The sequence below is a fragment of the Mirounga angustirostris genome, unplaced genomic scaffold (genome assembly GCF_029215605.1).
Source record: "Mirounga angustirostris isolate CCGP_5_RB_7025 unplaced genomic scaffold, mMirAng1.0.hap1 SCAF_11, whole genome shotgun sequence".
Taxonomy (NCBI): Eukaryota; Metazoa; Chordata; class Mammalia; order Carnivora; family Phocidae; genus Mirounga; species Mirounga angustirostris.
In genome coordinates this window covers 101,169,266-101,191,436 of record NW_026991719.1, presented here as the reverse complement: position 1 = coordinate 101,191,436, position 22,171 = coordinate 101,169,266, and the positions used below count along the sequence as shown (strand labels likewise).

Sequence of the window (22,171 nt, the reverse complement as noted above, 5' to 3'; positions counted from 1 at the left end):
TTAAGAAGAATCAAAATGAATGAATGAGCTCAGCCATGTACACAGATAAAAATATCACAAGAGATCCCATACGAATATGTAATTGAAGAGTTTCAGGAATACCAAAATCCAATCAAGGTAACTTTAACATCACCTTTAAAAGGTACAGTTGATTGTGATTATAACCCCCCAAAAAGGTCATATATAATCAGTTCTATTATGTCCCGAAAGAAGACAAAATGGATTAGAAAAGTGTGGTGGTCAGCTAAAAAAAGGAAGCTTGGAGAGGAAAAGTTTGACAATGCATCTCCAGCACAGCCCTCCGTACGCAACACGTCTTGCAATTTACAACAGGAGCCTGGAGGCTGGTAGGGCCCCCAGTGTAGTAGGAAGTCTGGAAGAGAAGAAATAGGGTTCTGAAGGATGGGAAGGCAGGAAGAGAAGAACTTCTGTTGGGGATTTTTTGAGTTTGAGGTGACTGTGAGCCATCCAGGCAGGCATCTAGTAGGTAATTGGAGAAGCGGGTATGAAAGGTATTGATGAAAAAAATTATTTCCCAGGATCTTCTCTCTTCTGCTTCTTTCTCTGCCCCCCAGATGGTATTGAAATGTCAGCTTCATTTCAGGTTAGCAGTACACACTGAGTTTTTTTTTACCCAGACCCCTTACTAGAAAACCGAACTAGTACCATCTCCTCAGTACATGAGAAAGAAGATATATTTATTTTGTTTCATCTTTTAAGAGAACTTTCCATTTGTGACAAAAGGCAGACCCCAGGGGATGCATATTGAACAAACTTCTTTGAATAACTTTACTTTTCTCTTCCTTAGCACAAGTCCTGCTCACAAATACTATCTGGCTATGGACCCTGTGTCTGAATCACTTTATCTATCAGACACCAACACTCGAAAAGTCTACAGGTTGAAATCTCTTGTGGAAACAAAAGATCTGTCCAAGAATTTTGAAGTGGTGGCAGGAACAGGTGATCAGTGCCTTCCCTTTGACCAGAGTCACTGTGGAGATGGCGGGAGAGCATCAGAAGCTTCACTGAACAGCCCTCGAGGTAAAAAAAAACATCCTTTGGTCATGTAAAGATTTCATTTGACTTCACAAAATCCTAAGACTGTTGCCATAATGTAGTCCATCTATCTCAATATTGCCTCTGACACACATTGTCTCTGAAGTCCATCCCGGAAGAGATAGGCATGGTCAGGGCTAATTTCTAGGTAATATGCCTTCGTATAGTCAAAAGTGTTATTAAAATTCGAAATGCTTCTTTTCCTTTCCGCCTAGGATGACAAATTCCAGTTTTAGGTTTTTGGGGTTTTTTGTGTTTTGGGGGTTTTTTTGTTTTGTTTTGTTTTGTTTTTGCCTTCTGTGGGAATGTGGCCTTACTTTGTCTGTCCTAAATTTACTCTTCAGTCTTCAAGAGCCAATCCTCAATTCTGTTGCTTGGGATTTGTGAATAAATCTGTGTTCTCTCAATCAGCTTCATGATTTTGTAGACTTGGGATCATATTCCCATCTTAGGCCACTAAGCAGGACAGTCAACTTTAAATCTGTTATCATATATTTATTGTCCACCCTATCTCCTTAATTATTTAATCATTACTCTCTGTTCCTTCTCCATGATGGGGTGGGCGTGTGTGTGTGTGTGTGTGTGTGTGTGTGTGAGAAACACTTTTACTTTAGTAGGTTTTATAAAGTATTCATTTGGTGGGTTTTAAGAAGCCAATGTGGTCTTTTTAAACTATTACACAGATAAAACACATTGGTTACAGAAAAATTAGAAAAAAGAGAGTGAAAAAAATATTTTTAATTCAAGTCACCCATAATCCTACCACATATGGAAAACAGCTATTAATATTTTGGCATATATCCTTCTAGACTTTTTTCTATGCATATCATATATTTTATTTTCTAATAATGGAATCATAGTATAGAATGCTGTTCTATAATCTGCTTTTCACACTTAATATATTATGAACATTTTTCCATGCCAAAAAATATAGTGAGGTCAATGTGTTTCATTTGTTAGATGGTCATTTATTATTTCAAATATTAAGAGGTTACTCTTTAGCTATTTGACATTTGCCATATGGGGATTAAATTCCAACTATAATCAGAGTCTAAAGCCTTCCCTTTCTTCAAGGCCATATTCAAGTCCTATGTCTTTCATAAAGCCCCTCTGGCTAACCCCAGTACATTAAATCTGAATTTCTCTAACAGGGTCTACACCACCCAATTACTACTAGATTATATTTTGTCTTCTTTTACTTTCCAATTCTTTCATGAATAGGAGGTTTTTTTATCACTGAGGCAAGCTACTTGAGCTGAGAAACTATATCTAATATTTCTTTCAAATCTTCCCCACCTCCCCAGCAATATCTTGTACAGTGTGGGATCCACTATACATACTTGTCATGTAATTGATTGGTTAGGTCACTCTTATCTATATCAAGTATTCTTAAAAGGAATTTCAATCATGCTTAAAAAATATGGCCTTTTTTCCCTAAAGGAATATAAGCCCCCCAAGTATCATGGTAAAGTGTTTTAATATGTTTCTTCTCTTGTGCCAGCTCTTATTCCTTACACATAGTAGGTTCACAATAAATATTTGATGAGTGAATGCATAACTCAAATGCAACATATAATCAACTCATCTTTCAAGGAAATGTATCGGGCTAGGTCCCACCTTTAACACAGGTTTAAAACTCTTGCAGGTATTATAAGGATTTCTGCATAAGAAATAGGGAGGAATCAAGCTTGTATTGTGCCTGAAATTGACATCCTCCTGAGTTGCTACTCATATGGAAACCACTCATCTCACCTACCACATTCAACCTGCCACGTAAAGGATGAATATCTCAGCTTTTCCAAATAGAGCAAATAATTGGTTCTCTGCAGCTTTTTTTTCTTTTTTCTTTTGCTTGGAAAGCAGCAATAATAGAGTCCTGATGAACAGGATTTACATGAACTCTTAAAGCATCAGTAATGAGAGTGCCAAAATTTATATATCTATTAAAGTTAATATTAAACTAAGTTTTTCTTCTTGTCATGGCTAGTAGTACATTTTCCTTTGGCTTGATTTACTCATCTTTCTATCCAAGAGTGGCCTTTATAATAATCCAGTACACTTTATTCATCCCAAAGCGGGCAGGGGCCCTAAGAACATCTGGCCGAGGCTTCAGAGAGCTGAATGTCTAATCCAGCCAAGACAGCTTTCACATAGCATTCTGAAGCTGATGTTGACAACATCTGCTCTGATCCAGTGAGTGAACGAGGATGTTTAAAGGAGGGGAACATGTGACTCACACTCAGTATCCACCACGTCTTCTTCAACCATGTTAACAGTATTTGAAGACCCTGTTAGAGATCTTCAAAATCACTCAGATGGCAGAACCTGTGTCCAGACATCCATTGCTCTTGAGATTGCTGGTCAGAACACTTAGATGCCTCGCTAGGGCACCTATCTCCATGCTGAATATAGAGAGCACTCACCCTTGGCTGTGAATCAGAAGTGAGATTCTCATTATATGGGATGCTGCAGGGCAATTTCATAGACTTCTGTAGAAGAAGGAAAAATCATGCAAGAAGTCATTTAAAACACAGTGTGCAAATTGAGGGGAGAGTATTGCTAATTGCTAATGATGTCTTTGAGGTTCTCCTGCAGGTTCTTTATCTCTCAAGAAAGACCAATTGGTTTGTGTTTTGGCTTTTTTTGTTTGTTTGTTTGTTTTACAACCACCATGCACATCAGCTCCTTCTTCCTTCCCCCCTAGAAGGACAACAAATGTTTAACGGATTTCTTTAAGGAGAGGTTTGATTTTTCTCTTCACCTAGAATCTAATAAAGAAAAGCTGTAGATCAGTAGAAAATGGAAATGTACATCTAGGGAGTACAATTTCTAGGTTAGGAAAAAGAGCTTGCTCTAAGACTTTAACAAGCAACATATTGCAATTATAGGCAGGCTCTCCAACATGTCCTTAATTATGCAAGGTAAGTCAAATAAATGTTAATCTGCAAGACAGCTCATTTATTTTCTGAATCTATTCTAAAAATAGGATGAAATGAAATTTGCTTTTGAGATCATTCGTCCTAAAGTCAGAATAAATTATCAAATGAGATTAAAAACCAGTCAGCAGAAGGTAAAAGGTCAGAAGCCATGGGATTTTTTCTTTTTCTTTTCTTTTTTTGAGAAATGGCAGCAAATTGTGATGAATGTCAGGTTAGGGAACCTAAACTTTCTTGTTCAGTCCATGTAGTTAGTGTTTTTCTGGATGACCCTGTGTAAGTCACTGGACCTCGCTGTGGTTTCATTTCCCAGAACACTAAAATAGACTTCATGGTGCCATTGACTAGTTTTGTTACACTGGACTAGTCATTTAAACATGGGATCCTGAGATGTATCAGTTGTCAACTTGAGGGTGTGGGATGATCTCCCTGCCAGCTCCAGTGTATTACAACAACCAGAGCTATAACTTAGTCTGCGCTCCATGCTTTCCAATACAGTACATCTAATCTTCACAAGGATGCACACGGTCAATTGCATTTCCCCCAGTCCTGTAGATGAGGAAACAGAGACTCAGACAGGTTAAGAAATGTACCCAAGTTCACACAGGTTCCAGATAACACTGGAATTCAAAACCATGATGGAAAAAAAAAAAAAAGGCCTATGATGCTTTCACTATACCTCATGGCCTGTCTTTCAGCTAAAATCCATGATCTCTGTTGGTTTCTCTGGGAGGGTAGGAAATATTGGAAAATGCTCTTTATTTTTATTTGCAAGATATAGGATTTTAGTTGAGTTTCTTTTTCCCATTAAAACTATTTTTCTGAGGTTTCTGACCCAGCAGTGTACTCATAGTAGACGGCACAGCATTTACATAGTCTCTAAATGTAATTATTCAAATAAATCTTCAGGAAACCTTGTCACATCTCTTTGGAAGATTCTGCAGTTAAGAACTTCACCAACTTTTTCTTAAGGGATGCAGGCAGAAAACCTTAACTTTATTAAATTTCTTTATTACAACTGGTAACTACACATTTTGTTTAAAGGGGAAATGGAAGTCTCCCTGAGTAGAATTTCATATAAGATAGCCCCTGGATGCATCTCCTGGGAATAAGTCTTTATCAGATCCAGTTTTATGCACTTTGAGTTGAATCCCAATAAAGAGAAACATTTGCCATTTTACTCATCAATACTTCAATGTAATGGGGCAAGGAAAAAAGTTTAGCAAAAAGGCTGATGGTGTGCTAATCCCTGGCATTGTATGAGTTTGAATTGACTTTGAAAGATGCTTTTAAAACATGCATGGATGATGTAGTTGAAACTTAGGTTCCATTTATTATTTTTACTGCAACTTTCCTTAATTCTACAGAGAACTCAAACTAATGAGTCATGTAATAGATGACCAAGTACTTAAGCAGAATGTGAAATGGTACTAGGTGGGAATATAAAATAAAATTTGTGACAAGCTGAATACATTTATTTTTTTTTAAGTAGATACAGAGGGTGAAGGAGTGACTGGACAAGATGAAATTAATCAATGACTTAATTTGGTTCTCTTGGACCTCACCAAGCTTTATATCTCTATTTCGATGTGCCTCTTTAAACAAACTGACCTGAGAACTCAGCAGGACTTGGGCAATATCCAGATGAGTGCAAACAGCTCCTGAGCCATTCCCTAGCAGGGAAATGATCCTTAAATCTTGACAGCTACCAGAAGTGTTTTTAAGGTATTCATAACACTAATCATACAGGAGTCACTTTAACTTTATTAACAATTAAGAAATCTGGGTAAGATAAAGTCTAGATAAAATAATCTGGTTTTTGTCCCTACCCAGATATATCTGAGTTAGATCCTAAAGCTTTACTGACTTCCCTGGCATCTACATGCTATTCTGAAAAGCTAAATTTGGGGCTCATGGAAGGATGAGCGGTGACATCTTGCTGATGTCATCAGTGTCTAAGGGAGAGAGTATAGTGCACTAACAGGTGCGAGAATGTTCCTTTGGTTCTCCTGTGCAATGGAGAGCAGTAAGGTTTTTCCTCAATTCCTTTAGTACATGATCCATCACAGTGGCATAACCGTTTGGACTGACACTAGGGCCAGGGCTCACCAAAATTACAGGCAAGCCACAACCTGAGTAAAATGAGTGGTACATTCAGGAAACTGCAAATAAATCAGTATTGTTGAAGTAAAAATATCCAAGGGTAATAGGAAGAGCAGGGGCAGGAACAGAAAGTTTGGATTTTATCCTATAGGCAAAGGAGTTGAAGTGAGAGAGTGACATAATCCTCCAATGCATGCATGTTTGATAAACTGTTTTGGAGACAGGGTAGTGCACACGCAGGAGTGAGGCTGGGGCAAAGAAATCATAGGGAGTACTGATATTTATAGGACAGGCAATGGAAGGGAATCTAATGAAGGAGACAGAGAAGAAACCTTCATAAGAAAAGAAAAGTGAACAAAGAGAGCTTGGTATCCAGGAAGGTGAAGGAATCATTGTTTCAAGAAGGTGTGGAAAACAGTATGAAATGTTACACATTTGTAGCCATTGGATTAGGCAATGAGGAGTTCATTGCTGACCCTGATATTGGTGGTTTGAATAGCAGTAGGGATGGAAGCCAAATTTTAGTAATTTAATGAGCCAATAAGAGGACAGAAAATAAATACTTCTAAAGAAGATCGCTCTTCTGAGAAGTTTAGATGTGAGAGATACCGTAATAAGTAGTGAGAGGACAGGGTGCTCAGGGGAGACTTCATCTATAGGAGATACGGTGTTAGTTATAGGTAAATGAAAAGATACAGAAGACAGAAAATAAATGATGAAACCAGGTCTGGAGGAAACTGGGAGGGAGTAGGCCTTGAAAGGGAGGGGAGATTGGAGAAACCATCCTAAGATAATGGTAGGTGTAGTGATGAAGGTAAGTTTGTAGGTAGAAGGAACTAGAAGGTTGATGGTATTCCATTCTGATAGCTTCGGTGTTCTCCAAGAATTGATCTGTTCTGCTAAAAATGAGGAAGTAAGGTTAGCAAAGATTTGGGAGAGCCGATTAGTGAAGAAGGATTTCTGGGTAGGCTCAACATTCTACCACCCAGGGCCAAATTCCCAGCTCAGCGTCAAGGCATCTTCCATGAGAACTTTCCTCCCACAACCTTGTCCTAGAATCAGAGGTGCCCTGAGGAAAATGTGTTTTGACCAAGCCTTAAAATTCAGGCAAAATAATTGTCTTTTAGGGGCGCCTGGGTGGCTCAGATGGTTAAGCGTCTGCCTTCGGCTCAGGTCATGATCCCAGGGTCCTGGGATCAAGTCCCACATCGGGCTCCCGGCTCAGCGGGGAGCCTGCTTCTCCCTCTGACCCTCTCCCCTCTCATGCTGTTTCTCTCTCGCTCGCTTTCTAAAAAATAAATAAAATCTTTAAAAAAAAATAATTGTCTTTTATTGCTCAGTGATCCCGTGCTATGTCCACTTCTGGAGATTTCTTTCCTAAACTATATTTTTGATCTCTCAGTTTATGGCAGCTATACCGGAGGACTTAGTGCCTCTGATGCAACCAGAATAAGAGCTTAATGTGTTCCCCGCAGTTGTTCCAATGCATCTGCCTATGATGGTCAAAAGATTTTGACCTTATATTATGTCAGTAGCTGGAACTTGAGAACTTTCTATCTATTCTGTCAGAATCTTAAAGCCATCAAACTGTTGGTGTGGAGAAGTCAGACAAAAGAAAGGCACATACATTTAGCCTTGGCTAATTGGTCCAGGAAACATCAATAGTTAATACAGAGAAACCTGTATTAAGTTCATTTAAGTTTTATAAAGCTACAAGTGCATTATTAAATGACTTTTTCTTCTGCATTTATTTTAATTTTCATGCATGCATAATATTCTAGCAAACACAGAGATCATATTTTAGAGGCCAAATACCATGAGAAAGAAGTTCCCAGTTTCTGGAGTCAAACAGAACTGGATGCATATCCCAGATTCACCATTCATTAAATGTGTGACCTTGAATAAGTCACCTAAATTCCCTGAGCTGCGGCTTCCTCATCTGTGAAGTTAGAATACTAGCTAATAGTGCCTACACAGCAGTGTTCTGTAATAGACGTAAAGTGCCTTGTAAAGCGCACTGCCCAGCATGTAGTATGGACATGTTAAATGTCACCTGCCATTATGATCAGGCTTGCTGTTTTGTTGCTAATAACAATACTACTTATAATAGTAACCCAACCATGGAATAAGTTACAAAAGTCATTCCCTTAGCAGTCCACCGTTTCACCATTAAATTCACTCCATAAGTGTTTTCTTCAGATATGAACTTCCGTGGGGTATTGCCTGGGAGAGCAAAACCTGAATTCCTCATTAAAACACTTTATGGGGGCCTTGAGGACATGGAGCCCAGGATGGATGTGTTTGGATAGATGAGATCACCCAAGGGGGCCAAGCCAAGGTGGGAGCTACTCTAGGTAGCATGGGGAAATGTGATGCTAGGTATCTAGTGGAATGGAGGCAAAGTGGGGAGAGACGAGGGAGTAAGAGTAATATACTTCTCCTCTGTAGCATTGTCTAAAATGAAGCATAGACCCCTACATATCAAGACAAAGAGTATGGAATTATGATTCTTCCTCTTTTTATTTAGACCACTAGCCAAGACAACTCTGCTTCCTTATCACAGCTCCTCAGTGTCACATCCTTCTTATCTTTCCACTGAAGAATCACCTCAGCCAATAAAAAGAAGAACCCCCTCCCCACCAAACAAAAATGACAGAGATCACACACAAACGGACTGCAAATCACTGAAATCATATTTTGAGTGGTGTATTATGGTAACCTATAAATAACTAATTGCATAAAATTGCTTTAGTAGTTTCTAGATGGCAGCTTTAATTAAAAGCACCAGAGACATTTAGAAGTTTAGAAATGGATGGCATGTAATTTGCCCTTTTACCAACCATAAAATGGTAATTAAAGAATTTGATTCACTTCTTCCTATTAAAAGTTTTATGAGAATAGCAAGTTCCTTCTAAATACAGTTTCTCTTCAGCAGAAGGTAGTATGTTTGCTTTATCAGTCTTCTCCAGCAGGGTAAGATGTTTTAATGTACAAATTCTGCAGAAGTTAATTAGGAAATTTCTTTCAATGCAAAATGTTTGTTTTTAAGGTTCTAAAACATGAAACTGTATTAGAGCTAACCCTTTGATCAGGGCCCCATAATGCTCTACCATCCATACAAGATGGCCCAATAATTTCAAGTTTACCAAATGCATGGAGCTCCCATCCAAATGCACGGAGCTATCAAATCAAAGAAAAGAGGAGGTCATTTCCTGGTGAGTCCTGCATGCTTTGCTGATTCTTAAAGGAATCTGAAACCTACAGTGCATTGACTTCCCAGGGAATCCAGAACATTCACTCCACAACAGAGAAGTCATCAGAAGATGTTTTTAGCTTCATTGACCCTCCAGCAATATTGGGTGAATTAGCAGGTGTCCAGTGTAAAACTCAAACAACACGCAGCAAACCCAGATGTCTTTGGAAATCCATGATTTTAACATCATCATATGCTAAAACACAGCTGGAAATGGAGCCAGGAAGCCCATTTTTATTTTATAATTGATCAGTTGATTGCATTTTTTGGCCACTTCAGCCCAAATATTATAGATGGCACCACACAGAGCATTTAGACCAGAGTTTTGAAGGCACTAATGACTTAAGTTATATGCACATAATAAAGACAGCTGCTATGGTTAGTTTTTTTAAGTCAAGCAGATTCTCTAAAGTTGTCTAAGCTGGATGGATCTACGCAGCAAACCCAATAAAGTAGGACAGGTTTGACATGTCTCCTCTTCATTCCCTCGTTCAGTGATTCCCCTGGCTAACTGAGCCCTTGTCCCGGCCCTCACCCCATCACCCCTATGTAGAAATGCACCCTATTCTCTTCCCACCCCCTCATCAGAACTGGGCAGCCACAGTGGTATACTAAAAGGGGATGGGACAGTGGAAGGACTATTGCATCAGTGACATTGTTTAGAATTTCCCAGGAATGGTGATAGTAAACAGAGACCTGCTGTTCATCCATTTTATTATTGTTTTTACTACTTGTACTGAAAATTCACTCCCCTTACTGTCAGCACCCGGGACAGACCACTCCCACCATCCCCAAAACTTGGCATGACCTTGCGGGTATAAGGAAAATACCTGCAAAATAGTATTCAGTGGAGAGCTCAGAATACAAACTGTAGAAAGTGTGGGCTGCTACTCCTGTAAGGGTGCAGGGGTACTGTGTACGTCCAGAGAAAAAGTGCAAATGGAAGCTTATCCAGGGGCGCCTGGGTGGCTCAGTCAGTAAGCGTTTGGCTCTTGGTTTCGGCTCACGTCATGATCTCACGGGTCGTGGGGTCAAGACCCACATGGGATCCACACTCAGCGGGGCGTCTGCTTCAGATTCTTTCTCCCTTTCCCTCCGCTCCTCCCTGCTTGAGCTCTCTCTCTCTCTCTCTCTCAAATAAATAAATAAGTAAATATTTTAAAAAGGAAGTTTATCAAAACATTAGCAGTGATAATTGCTGCCTAAGGAATATGGAGTGATTTTATTTTCTCAGTTTTCTGAGCATTTACTATTTTTATAATTCAACGAAAGACAAAACATGGTATTTTAAAATACACACACATATACACTGTCTTGTCCTATGGCCAGCCTCTGAGGACTCAGGTTTCTTTGCTTCTATAGATGACTGCTGTCCAGCAGGGGTGTCCTAGTATTGATGGCTGACAGTGGGTTACTCTGATCTGAGCAGCTTACTGGAGACCTGCTGAAAGGGGTAATACCGTAAGTCAAGGAAGAAACCTAAATGGAAGTCTTTGAAGGCATCCTGGCAGGTCAGTAGTAAAAGATATTTTAGTTACATTTATTATTTTTTAAGAAAAAGAAGTATAAAAATACAAATTAAAATGGTCTCACCACCTAGCTAAGTCCTGTTGATACTGAAACATAAAAATAGAAAAGTAATATGTAAATATGGTTTGAAAGTTTGAACTCTCTGAAAAGGTACAAAAAGCAGATTCCAGAATTCTTCACCACAAACACACACAACCCAGTCCCTCATTTTAAAAGTAACCAGTGTTAACAGTTTCTTGTGATTCCTTTGAGACTTCTATATATTTTTCACCTTACGTGAAAGGAATCATACCATATGGATTACACTTCACCCTGCTTCTTTAGTTTAATAAAATATCTCGAAGACCTTTCCATAAAAGCATGTACATACCTACCTCTTTGTTTTTAAGAGCTGTATAACATGACAACATATGGCTATACCATAATTGATTGAGCCATTTGCTTCTTGATGGATATGTTGTTGCTTTTTATTATTATTATTTTTTACCACTAAAGTGCTGTGCTGAACAACCTAGTTCATAGATACTGGAGCACTTTTGTAAATACATACATAGAGTTAATTTTTAGCAGGAGTAGATATTACCAAATTGTCCTCCCAAAAGATTGAGCACATTTACAGCAACAGTGTGTGAACATGCCCATTTTGCCGTACCCTTAGTTGCTCTGAGTATCTTTAAACCTTTTCCTGTAGGCCCATCTGATCAGTGGGAAATGGGGTCTTGTACCCTGTAGCTTTAAGTTGAATTTCTTTAATTGTGAATGAAGCTGAGTGTCATCTCCTGTCTATTGTGACCATTTGTATTTCTTTTTCAGTAAACTCACTCTGCCAGTTTTGCTACCGAGCTGTTGATCTTTGTGTTTTGTCAGTTAGAAAGGCATCCCTTTGTCCCTCATATGTGTTGCAGATATTTTCCAAGTTTGTAATTTCTCCTTTTTTTAACCATATAGAAGTTTTCTAACTCTACGTGGTCATATTTAGCAATATATTTCCTTCGGGTGTCTAAGGTTTGTGGCTTCCCAGAAAAGCCTTCCTGTAGTAAAGGTATTTTTAAGGCAGATGGACAGTCCTTTCAGTAACCCCCGAATCATACTGTGTCTTTCTCCTTTGGGCCCCGTGAAATTTGGAAAACTCAGGAATCATTTAGAGTAGCTTAAAGCGAGAGACTTTGTAGTCTCAGGGAGCTAAAATGGAGTTCAAATGTATTACTAACATCTTCAAGGCACTGTTTTCTCATCTGTAAAATGGAATGGTGCGCCTACCTTCCTTAAAGAGTTCTAGAGGATGAAATGACACGCTATGGGCTCTGCCAGTTCCTGGCACAGATTAAGTACTGACTAAAGTAGGAAGAGGAGAACGAGTATAAGTAGATAAGTTTTAAAACTAATAGCTGTTATTAACTGGATTGTTTTCAAGACTGCAACCAATAATCATTTTGGTTTCAAAATTGTTTGACTATATTCAAATTCTTTTCTGTCAAACTTCATTGATGGTATAGTCACAGCCCTAACTTAATTCTGTTCGCTTGGAAAATATATTGTCCAACTGAAGGGGGAAAATTGCAACCATGTATTTAAAATCCTTGGAGAGAGGTACTGGGAAAAGCTCCACTGAAGGAAATGCTGTGGAAAGTCACAAGTGCATATGTGCATATGGAGACGTGCTAGGATGTCACTACAGTAAAAAAAATGGAAAGAGCCTAACAATCCATCAGTGGAGGCTTAGTCACATGATGGGATATTGTATAACAGTAAAAATAAATTAACTACATCTATATACAAAGAACATTAATGGTCACAAAACATAAGGTTACACAAATAAAAGAAAATTGCAAAAGAAATACATGGTATAATGCCATTAGCATATGATAATGGTAAAATATATATAAAACAAAATTTACCATTTTAGCCATTTCAAGTGAACAATTCTTTTTTTCTTAAAGATTTTATTTATATTTTGGAGAGCCAGAGAGAGAGAGAGCATGAGCGGGGGGGAAGGGCAGAGGCAGAGGGAAAAGCAGACACCCCTCTGAGCAGGGAGCCCGATGCGGGGCTCCATTCCAGGACCCTGAGATCATGACCTGAGCTGAAGCCTGATGCTCAACTGACTGAGCCACCCGGGTGCCTCTAAGTGAACAATTCTGAAGCATTAAGTATATTCACATGGAAGCACATAAACAATACTAGATGTTTGTAGACACATACAGATATAGAAAATGTGTGAAAACATGCATGGGAGTGATGCACGCTACCTGCAGGGTATGGTTACCTCTGGGGAGAGAAGGGAAAAGGTAGTAGGGATAAGGACATGGGGCTTTGGCTGTATTCATAACATTTTCTTTTGATATTATTCTGAACCATGTGAAGCGAATGTTAACACCTGTTAAATTTGGGTGGTAGATGCAAGGCAGCATGTAATGCTATTTTCTGAGTTGTCTACCATTTGAAATATTTCATAATTTAAAAAAAATTTAAGTCAAAAGCAGGGATTAGAAAGCAACTTGCAAATTTATACCTGACAATTCCATTTTTAAAAGTGATTTGTTCGTTCGTTTGTTTGTTTGTTTGTTTGAAATAAGGCTTTCACGCATACAGAGATGATATTCAAAATATTTAACAAGCTGTCAGGCACAAGTCCCACTTTGGCCCTGGGGTAGAGTCATTAAGGCCTCCTACAGTGGCCAGCATACATCCATTCTTTTCCATACTGATTGGATTTGAGGCAACACCTCTAGTGTGTGTCCATATGTGGGGTTCCCTGAATAGCTGACCGTGAACTTCCTCAATATTAAAGAGTCTCCATAGAATGAGTCCGCTTTATCGTTGCCCAAAGAAAGTCACTATTTCCTTGGGAGTGAGTCCTGGCCCATTTAAAGTTTCTCCCTGAGGAATCAAAGGCTTAATAACTCAAATGTAAGGTTATCTTCAAGCCCCAAATATCAAAGCCTGGCCAGGAAGCCCCAATGCTATTTGCTCTATTTTTCTTCCAGTTTCATTTACTAGCAATTCCATTTGGTTTTTCAAAAAGCTTGTTAGACTGTGTAATAGGTTTTTAGGGAAAGGAAGGTGGGTAGGTGCCTGATTTTACCAGTATTTACTCAGGAAAGAAAGCTGATTACAGCGGTAGTTACTCCTAGAGCTCAGGAATCACTCCTCATTTTGGAAGGCATCTCTAACCCAAGGAAATTGAAGCCATAGTAATAGATTGATAGGTCTGCTTTGTCCCTCCCCAAGCCCAAAACCCATCAGAATGGCTTCTGCCAAGGTTACCTGCTTGGGTTTCTATAATCTTTTCCCTGTGTTCTCTTAAAGTAAAATCAGAACTGTCTCTCAAGGGCACCTTCCCACCTTTCTCCAGTGGTAAAACTGAGGGCATTTCTGGGGAGAGTGGTCTGAAGAGGGACTACTTTTAAATCTCCTGATTTTAGCCTGTTAGGCTTGAAATTTTATGAAAAACCACAGATCAACACAGCAACTTCAAGACCTCTGTTGTGGTTTTTTTGTTTTGTTACTAATGCTGGTATTTTCTTTTCCAAGTATTCTGGTCTAGTTTTAACAGCATGACTTTATTCAAATTATCTACTTGAATGTTTAAAAAAAATTGTCCATTAACAGAAAACCAAAACAACTGCCTTCTGAATTGGCCCTAAATTGATACCTTCCTAGTTCCTGGAAATGCTAGAGATTTTTGAATCAGGGAAAATGAAAAAATGGTATCTGCCTGTATTTTTAAATGCCTCCATTTCCTTGTGTTTTAGCTCCTTTCTTAGACTCACTGTTATTAATTCAGACTGACTATTATTAATTTTTTTTCCTAGTTGCTCAAATTGTTCCCTTTCTACCATAGATCTTAGTCATTTATTCCATAAACCTAGAAAGCACTACTGTGTGGCAGGAGCACGCAGCTAAATGCTGTCACCAAATACTGCAGTGATCTCTTGTGACAACAAAGACCTCCTGGTTATCAAACAGGTATCCAGAAATGCCATCATCTTAATTAATACTTTCAGCATATTTAACTGGTATCAATAAGACACCAGTGTCAGCGACCCACTATACTACTTAGAAGACTCCCACTGGGCGCCTGGGTGGCTCAGTTGGTTAAGCGACTGCCTTCGGCTCAGGTCATGATCCTGGAGTCCTGGGATCGAGTCCCGCATCGGGCTACCTGCTCAGCAGGGAGTCTGCTTCTCCCTCTCCCGCTCCCCCCTCTTGTGCTCTTTCTCTCTCTCACTCTCTCTCTCAAATAAATAAATAAAATCTTTTAAAAAAAAAAAGAAGAAGAAGACTCCCACTGGATTTAGCTACTCGGTCGGACCCACATCATGCTCCCAGTAGATCTTGTTAGAAAAAGAACCATGTTCACTGAGCTCCACCATTTTGTTAAGCTTTTCAAGCAGCAAATAATCTGGTCTTCCTGGGAAATTTTGGAAATTATGAGTGGACTAAAAAGACATTGTCCCTGCCCATGAGGGAATATGATTTGGTTGAGGAGAAAAGAGAGGAATCCTTAGAGAAGACTATAATCTAGCATTAGGTCATGGGATATAAACTGTAAACACTCCAAGGGTTCAGAGAATGGAGAGCTGATTGGCATTTGGAGGAAAAGGGAGAGAAAAATGAGAAGGGGGAAGATGTGGAAGAAAAGAAAGGAATCTAAAAAAGAGCTGGACATGTGGGGAAAGAGAACTGGAAACTAGATTCTAACCTCCATTCCTGATAGGTTAGGTTAAGTGAACTCAAAACAGAATAAGATCAAAGAACAAGGCAAAGAAGGGAAAGTAGGGCAGTGGAGAGCAAAAAGCCAATGCTAAATGGGAAATGAATAACTCAGCTCTTCCTATGAAGATGAGGATGGTCCTGAAATGGATTTGTTAAAATGGCCCGAACTCGTATCTCAAGTGCGTTCTTGAGTCCAGTCAAAACACCTTGTGCTCTTAGTTACGGGCCAGACTTTAGATTTGCAACCTAACAACACTATCCCTATTGTGATCCTCATTCCTACCACTAGGATTGGTAAACACACATGTCTTCTACTAGGCTCAGAAGATTTCTACCATCAGAAAAGAATGATGGATTTGTTTGATTTAATTGACAAGGAAAGACCTCCATCGAGGTATTTGCAAGTCTTGGAGTCAGCTTGTGGATTGTATTATTGAGGCTAGACTTGCACTGTGTCTTGCAAAATGAGCAGGATTGGGAAACTAGGAGAAAGAAAGGGCCCTCCATGCACAGGCAAATAATGTAGTGATGGCAAAGGGAAAGGTATGTTTTAGAGCCATTAAATAGACCGCTTTGACTGGAAAAGTAACACAGGACCCCGTACAGACTCCCCATCATCGTCAGCGTGGCAGAGATGCTGACAGAATTCCACATTGTGATCCTGACCTCTAAGCCAATCCATGCTGGAGCAGGTACTCATGTAGCAGATAACCCCCAGCATGATTCCAGAAGGCTAACAGTTAATCAAAAACGTAAATATGAACATCACTTGTGTTAACCTTTCAGAAAGATTTCACAGACAGAATAGATGTTATTTTATTTGATCTTTACAGTAATGCCCTGACATGGGCAGGTCAGCTTTTAGTCTCACCGGTAGACAAAGGCAGACACCTGAGCACTGGGAGATTGTGAAATGTTTTGAAAGTCAGTTAGTCTCAACCAGATCACCCAGCTTCTACCCCCGGACTCTTCCTCCTCCTCCCATCTCTCTCACGAACATGTCTAGGTGGTTGAATTTAGAGAAAAGAGGTGGGCATGGCCGTGGAGACCCCAGTCTCAGTCAAGACAAGGATAGGGAAATCACCAGCCCCCCCCATGAACAAGGCACCCCAGTAGTTTTCAATGCCTTTCAAGAAAACCTTATGCCTGCAGTTCATCAAACTTATACATGAGGATGTGGAAAAGAAAAAAAGAGTTGTTTGTCTCCTCAGGCAACTGCTTTGACTATTTTTTTTCTTCTACTCAGCTGTCATATTTGTGTGTGTGTGTGTGTGTTGTAATTGTATATTGATTGAGCCCAAACCAGCCGTCCTAAATGTCTCTTAAACTCTCATTGAAGAGGTTTAAAAATTATATTCATGCAGTATTTGTTACCCTGCCTTACCTTTTGCCAATGACTGTCTACCACTTCTGACTTTGTGAACTTCTCTTCCAGCATCAGCTTCATTAGTCAAGATGTACAGATGTTGGAAGAATTTTAAATGCGCCTTCTGTGTTGTTTTTGGATGGGCACTACATGCAAATAATTACCCTACAGAAACTTTAATTCTTCTTGAGTTAGCCCACTTTTGTGAATAGTAAGCACTGTCGGGCTTAATTCCTCATATCCTGCTTTTATTGAGTATTCAGGCCAAGGTATTCTACTTAGTTTGCTTTTTTATTAGAACCTCTTGGTCATTCACATACCTTGAGAGAGACTCATTTTCCCTAGAGTGTAACAACTGCAATTAGTTTTTGCTGGTCCATGGGCAATAAATGAACTTTCCCTCCTCAGGCTAGTTGTTCACATAATGTTCTTGTGAGGCAGTTTTTTTCCTTAGGATGACAGAGGCATTTCTTCAAAATATATCTGAGTAGTGTCCCAGATATGGTTGCTTGATGTTTGAAGAATTTTTTAAGGGAGGGAGGGAATATAAAAGATTCAGCTTGCATTTGGTAAACCTCATTTATCTTAGCCCATATGTACTGAGTCCCCTTAAATCTCAGCCTGCAGGCATCTTTTAAACAAGAACTCTAGCACAAAAATAAGAGATGTGCATTTCAACTTGAACTAGAACCATCTATTTACCCCAATCTCTCTTACACACACACACACACACACACCCCTACATCTTTAAAAGAAGGAAAAATAATTCATACCATTACTAGTATCTTGTATCACTTTTAAATATTGAGACACCACCACCACCCCTGGCCCAGGATCTCCCTGAGCCAATTGCATAGCATGGAGTCTCATTTATTTGGTTCTCTGGATGAAAATTTTAACCATCTCATAAAAGCTTGAAGGTTTTTATACCAGCCACTCAATAGTGCAGTATTTCCCCTAAGCTAACAAAATTGTTTTCAACCACTACCTTGTCTATGGTGAATCTAACATAGGGCAACTCTGCTATGACAAGGGTTACATGATGCTTCATGGACTTAAGTTGTATACTATGTCTGTCCAACATAGAGAAACCTGAAATGTTCAGTCAGGGCCTATGTGGAAATGTTTGTTGATGATTCTAGGCTTCGAAAAGTCACTTTCAGAATTATAGCTATGACTGAGCAATTGGGACACCACTTAGCATCACTTCATCCTTTTCAAAGTGCTTCCATTCCATTGGCTTTTGTGAGTTTCACACCATTTTACCCTGTATAGTAGGTAGGATCTGGGTTAGGAAACCAAGACACTGAGTAGTTAAATGCCTTCCTCGAAGTCCTACAGCTGATCTGTAACAGAAGTCAGCCTGAAACCCCCAGATCCCCTGATGTGACCCTGGAGCCAGCATTCTCTCTGCTTTTCTTTATGTAAAAGCAAAGAACTGAAGGACATTAAGGCAAAATCTTGAGGTATTTCTGTTTTCTTAGTACTCCTGAGATGGTAAGATTGGAAGACATCACAAGATAATAACACGGAGCTGTTAACAAAGTGGATTTGGGGGAGTCTGAGCTATTCATTGTAGCTAGCTACATGGATCAAATTTATTTGCAGATCATTGGATCCATGGTTCTTATTCTATTTGCTTTTGGCTACTAAAAGCAACTGCTCCCCCCACCCACCCATACTTAATAATCACTAATTGATAGGGGACTGTACTCCTCTTAAAGGTCTTGAGAGAGAGAACGTATCATTACCTCCTTTCTAAACTCACTGTTAGAGAAATTCACGTGCTGCTCTTGACCTCATGGCAGCCTTTACTTGATTTAAGTTAGGTGCATTTCAATGTACAGACAGTCCCCAAGTTACGGTTTTTTGACTTCACCGTGATGCAGAAGCAATACGCATTCAGTAGAAACCATACTTTGAATTTTGAATTTTGATATTTTCCCAGGCTATCAAGATGCAGTACAATATCTCAGGATGCCGGGCGGCAGCAGCAAGCCGCACCTCCTGGCCACATGATCACAAGCAAAACAGAACCATTCTATTTTTCACTTTCCATACAGTATTTGATAAATTATAGGAGATATTCAACACTTCATGTTAACATAAGCTTTGTGTTAGATGATTTTGCCCAACTGTAGGCTAACATAAGCGTTCAGAGCAAGTTTAAGGTGGGCTACGTTAAGCTATGATGTTCAGTAAGGAAGGTGATTAAATGATTTTACACTTAATGATATTTTCAACTTACAGTGAGTTTATCAGGACGTAATCCTATCATAAATTGAGGGAAATCTGTAAATGCATGACAATTAAGTCTATAATTCAGCAAGTTTTATTGAACATCTGTGCCCAGGTCTACTGGATTTGTTGAGATATAAAAGTAAAGCATAATAAAATCCAGTTTTTGCCCTCAAAGAGTTATTGCCTGGACAGAGCATGATTGGAGAAGTCACATTTAAAAAAAAAAAAAAAAACAACCCAAAACAAAAACCGACTTCTATAGGTTAGCAGAGAGACCAGAATGAACTGGAGTTTGCAGGTAAGGCTTTCGGGAAAAGAAACATCTTGTAGAAGCCTTAAAAGGTGAATAGGGTTTGAGTTGGTAAATGTAATAGTCAGGCCAAGCTAATTATATGGAAAAAGAAAAGAAAAAAAAAAAAACCACATGCATTCTCAATGGCTTAACAAAACAGTACTTTGTTTCTTACTCACATCACAGTCCAAATGGGTTGCCCTGGGGAGGTGGGAGAAAACTCAAGTGGTAATGTAGGGAACCAGGCTCCTTCTAGCTAGTAACTAGCTACTCAATCCCTCTGTATCTGGCTAGCCTGTGTGGGAAGAGGGTGATCCATGGAAGAGCTCAACAGAGGTTTTGTTAGGGGCCAAGCCTAGAAGTAGCATACATCACTTCTGCCCACACCTAACTACAGAGGAAGTTGGAAAACGTAACCCAGCTCTATTCTCAGAAATAAAAATAGATAGGGTGACCTGAATACATAGCATTGTCTCTGCCATACTAAAGGGGGAGGGCTTTCTGAAGGAAGATTTGGGAAGAGAAAGGTGGCAGAGCAAAAACAGAGTTGAGTTCAGCTGGGGCACCTCATTTTCTGGTTTGATTGGACTGAATTTGATGAATTTGACACAAATTTTGAGCTTTGATCTTGGTGGGGACAAAAGAGGCTGCATTCTTAGCAAGTATTGTATCGTCAGCCATCCAAATTATTTCATTTTCCAGTGATAAGAATCACAACTACATTTGATTATTTTTGGTTTTAGTATAATACCAAGACATAATTTTTAATAGACTTTAGTTTTTAGAGCAATTTTAGGTTCACAAAAAAAATTGAGCAGAATCTTCATACACTGAAACTACACTGTATGTTGCTCTAATGGTAGATGCATGCCAGTATACATTTGTCCAGGCCCATACAATGTCCAACACCAAGAGCGAAAGCTAACGTAAACTGGGACTTTGGGGTGATAATGATGTGTCGATGTAGGTTCATCAATTGTAACAAATGTACCACTCTGGTGGGGGATGTTGATAGCGGGGGAGGCTATGCATCTCTGGGGGCAGGGGATATATGGGACATCTCTGTAGCGAGATATGACTTTTAATAGCAGGTGCTACACTGGTTATTAGATTCACTCCCAAGTTCATGGATCTTCTTTGCCCACAGCAGCCTCTTCACTGACAATATATTCCTCCTGATTATCCTCTAGCAAACATCATAAATCGGCAACTTGAGGAATAAATCCAGTTCAAAAATATAATTTGTTTGGCCCATACTATATTTATTTAAGGGAAAAAAAAAGATTGAATGCATTAGGTGGCACATGCTCTCTTTTGTTAACCTCAGTTTTCCCTAGAACCTATATAATCCAACAGCTGGCACCAACTTTATGTCACCTGCCTGACCCCTGACGACATAGGAGTCTGTAACCCTTGTTGCTGGGGACTCCTTTTTATGTGGTAGGTCATATGGAAATAGTCGAGTTCTCAAAATCACCATCACATGGAAATTCTGAGTACTTTCTCAAAACTGACCAGCTTTGTGGGGGTGAAGCCACGGAATATCTTTGAAGGATAATTCTGAAGAAGTCCAACAAGAGATCTACAGGAATATAAGAACTCTTAACAATCTTTTGAGAGGGGTCATTAGTCATGCTGACAATTTAACAAAAGCAATGGACCATCTCCCCATACACAAAATACTTTGCAGATAATTTCATGGAGTTTCTGAACCCTCTGAAACCAGTCTATGCACCACTCCTGTGGTAAAGTGATAGATAACCCCATTTAGGCTGCATGGAAGAAGGCTTAAGAGAACGGGCATTGAACTCAGACAAACGAGCTAAATCTAGAATTTTCTAGGGAGGTAACCTGGAGTTAGTCACTCAACCTCTGAACTTGTATTTCACTGTCTGAAAAATGGCCATAATACCTACTCCACAAAGCTGCTATGAGGATTAAATGAGAAAATGGATGTAGAGAATCCAGCACTAGGCCTAGAATATGCTAGTAGTCCCAGCAAATGAAAATGGTTACTATTAAGTGATATTAGTCAGCCTTCATTGGTTTTCAGTGGCGCTTACCTGGATTTCACACTAGGCTCATCAGGAATTCGACATAGCCATTCAGATTTTGCTTACGTGTCACTTACTCTGAGAAATCACTTGTGACCTTCATCTGCCCAGCGCACTCCCCAAGGTTGCTCTCACAGCATCCTGGACTTGATCTAAACTAGTGCTTATCTTGAGGCACTGTAATTGCCTGGGCATTGGTTCCTCTCCCCCACCGGTTTCTGAGCTCTGTTTTATACTACTCTGCTGTACTCCGAGTGCCGAGCACTGTACCTGATATATAACAGACACAAAATAAATCTAATAATAAATCAGGAGAAAGAGCTTCCCCAGTAAGCTTTTAGAAAAATAGTGGTTGCAATGAATCATGGAACACTACATCAAAAACTAATGATATAATGTATGGTGATAAACATAAAATAATAATAATAAAAAAAAAAGAAAAAGAAAAATAGTGGTTGGTGGAGGTAGGTGAGCCCTTCATTCACTCTACCTTGCCCTGAAGGTTAAAGCTTTGAGAGGATCAGGAGGAGCTGAAGAGAAGACAAAAGCTAAAAACTGCCCTGTCTTTCTTTCACTCAGATTTCTTGGTTAACTAGTCCAAATATCTATTGCACTTTATGA

The 22,171-nt window shown here is 39.4% G+C and overlaps 1 protein-coding gene across 1 annotated transcript in view; it reads left to right on the top strand.

Annotated features, from left to right (window-relative positions):
- The window catches only part of TENM1 (teneurin transmembrane protein 1), a 785,963-nt gene that overhangs the window by 686,321 nt on the left and 77,471 nt on the right, over positions 1 to 22,171 (top strand). The window contains exon 24 of the mRNA XM_054509125.2: positions 809 to 1,041. Within this exon, the coding sequence (XP_054365100.1) occupies positions 809 to 1,041 (233 nt within the window). The remainder of the gene's footprint in view (positions 1 to 808; positions 1,042 to 22,171) is intronic.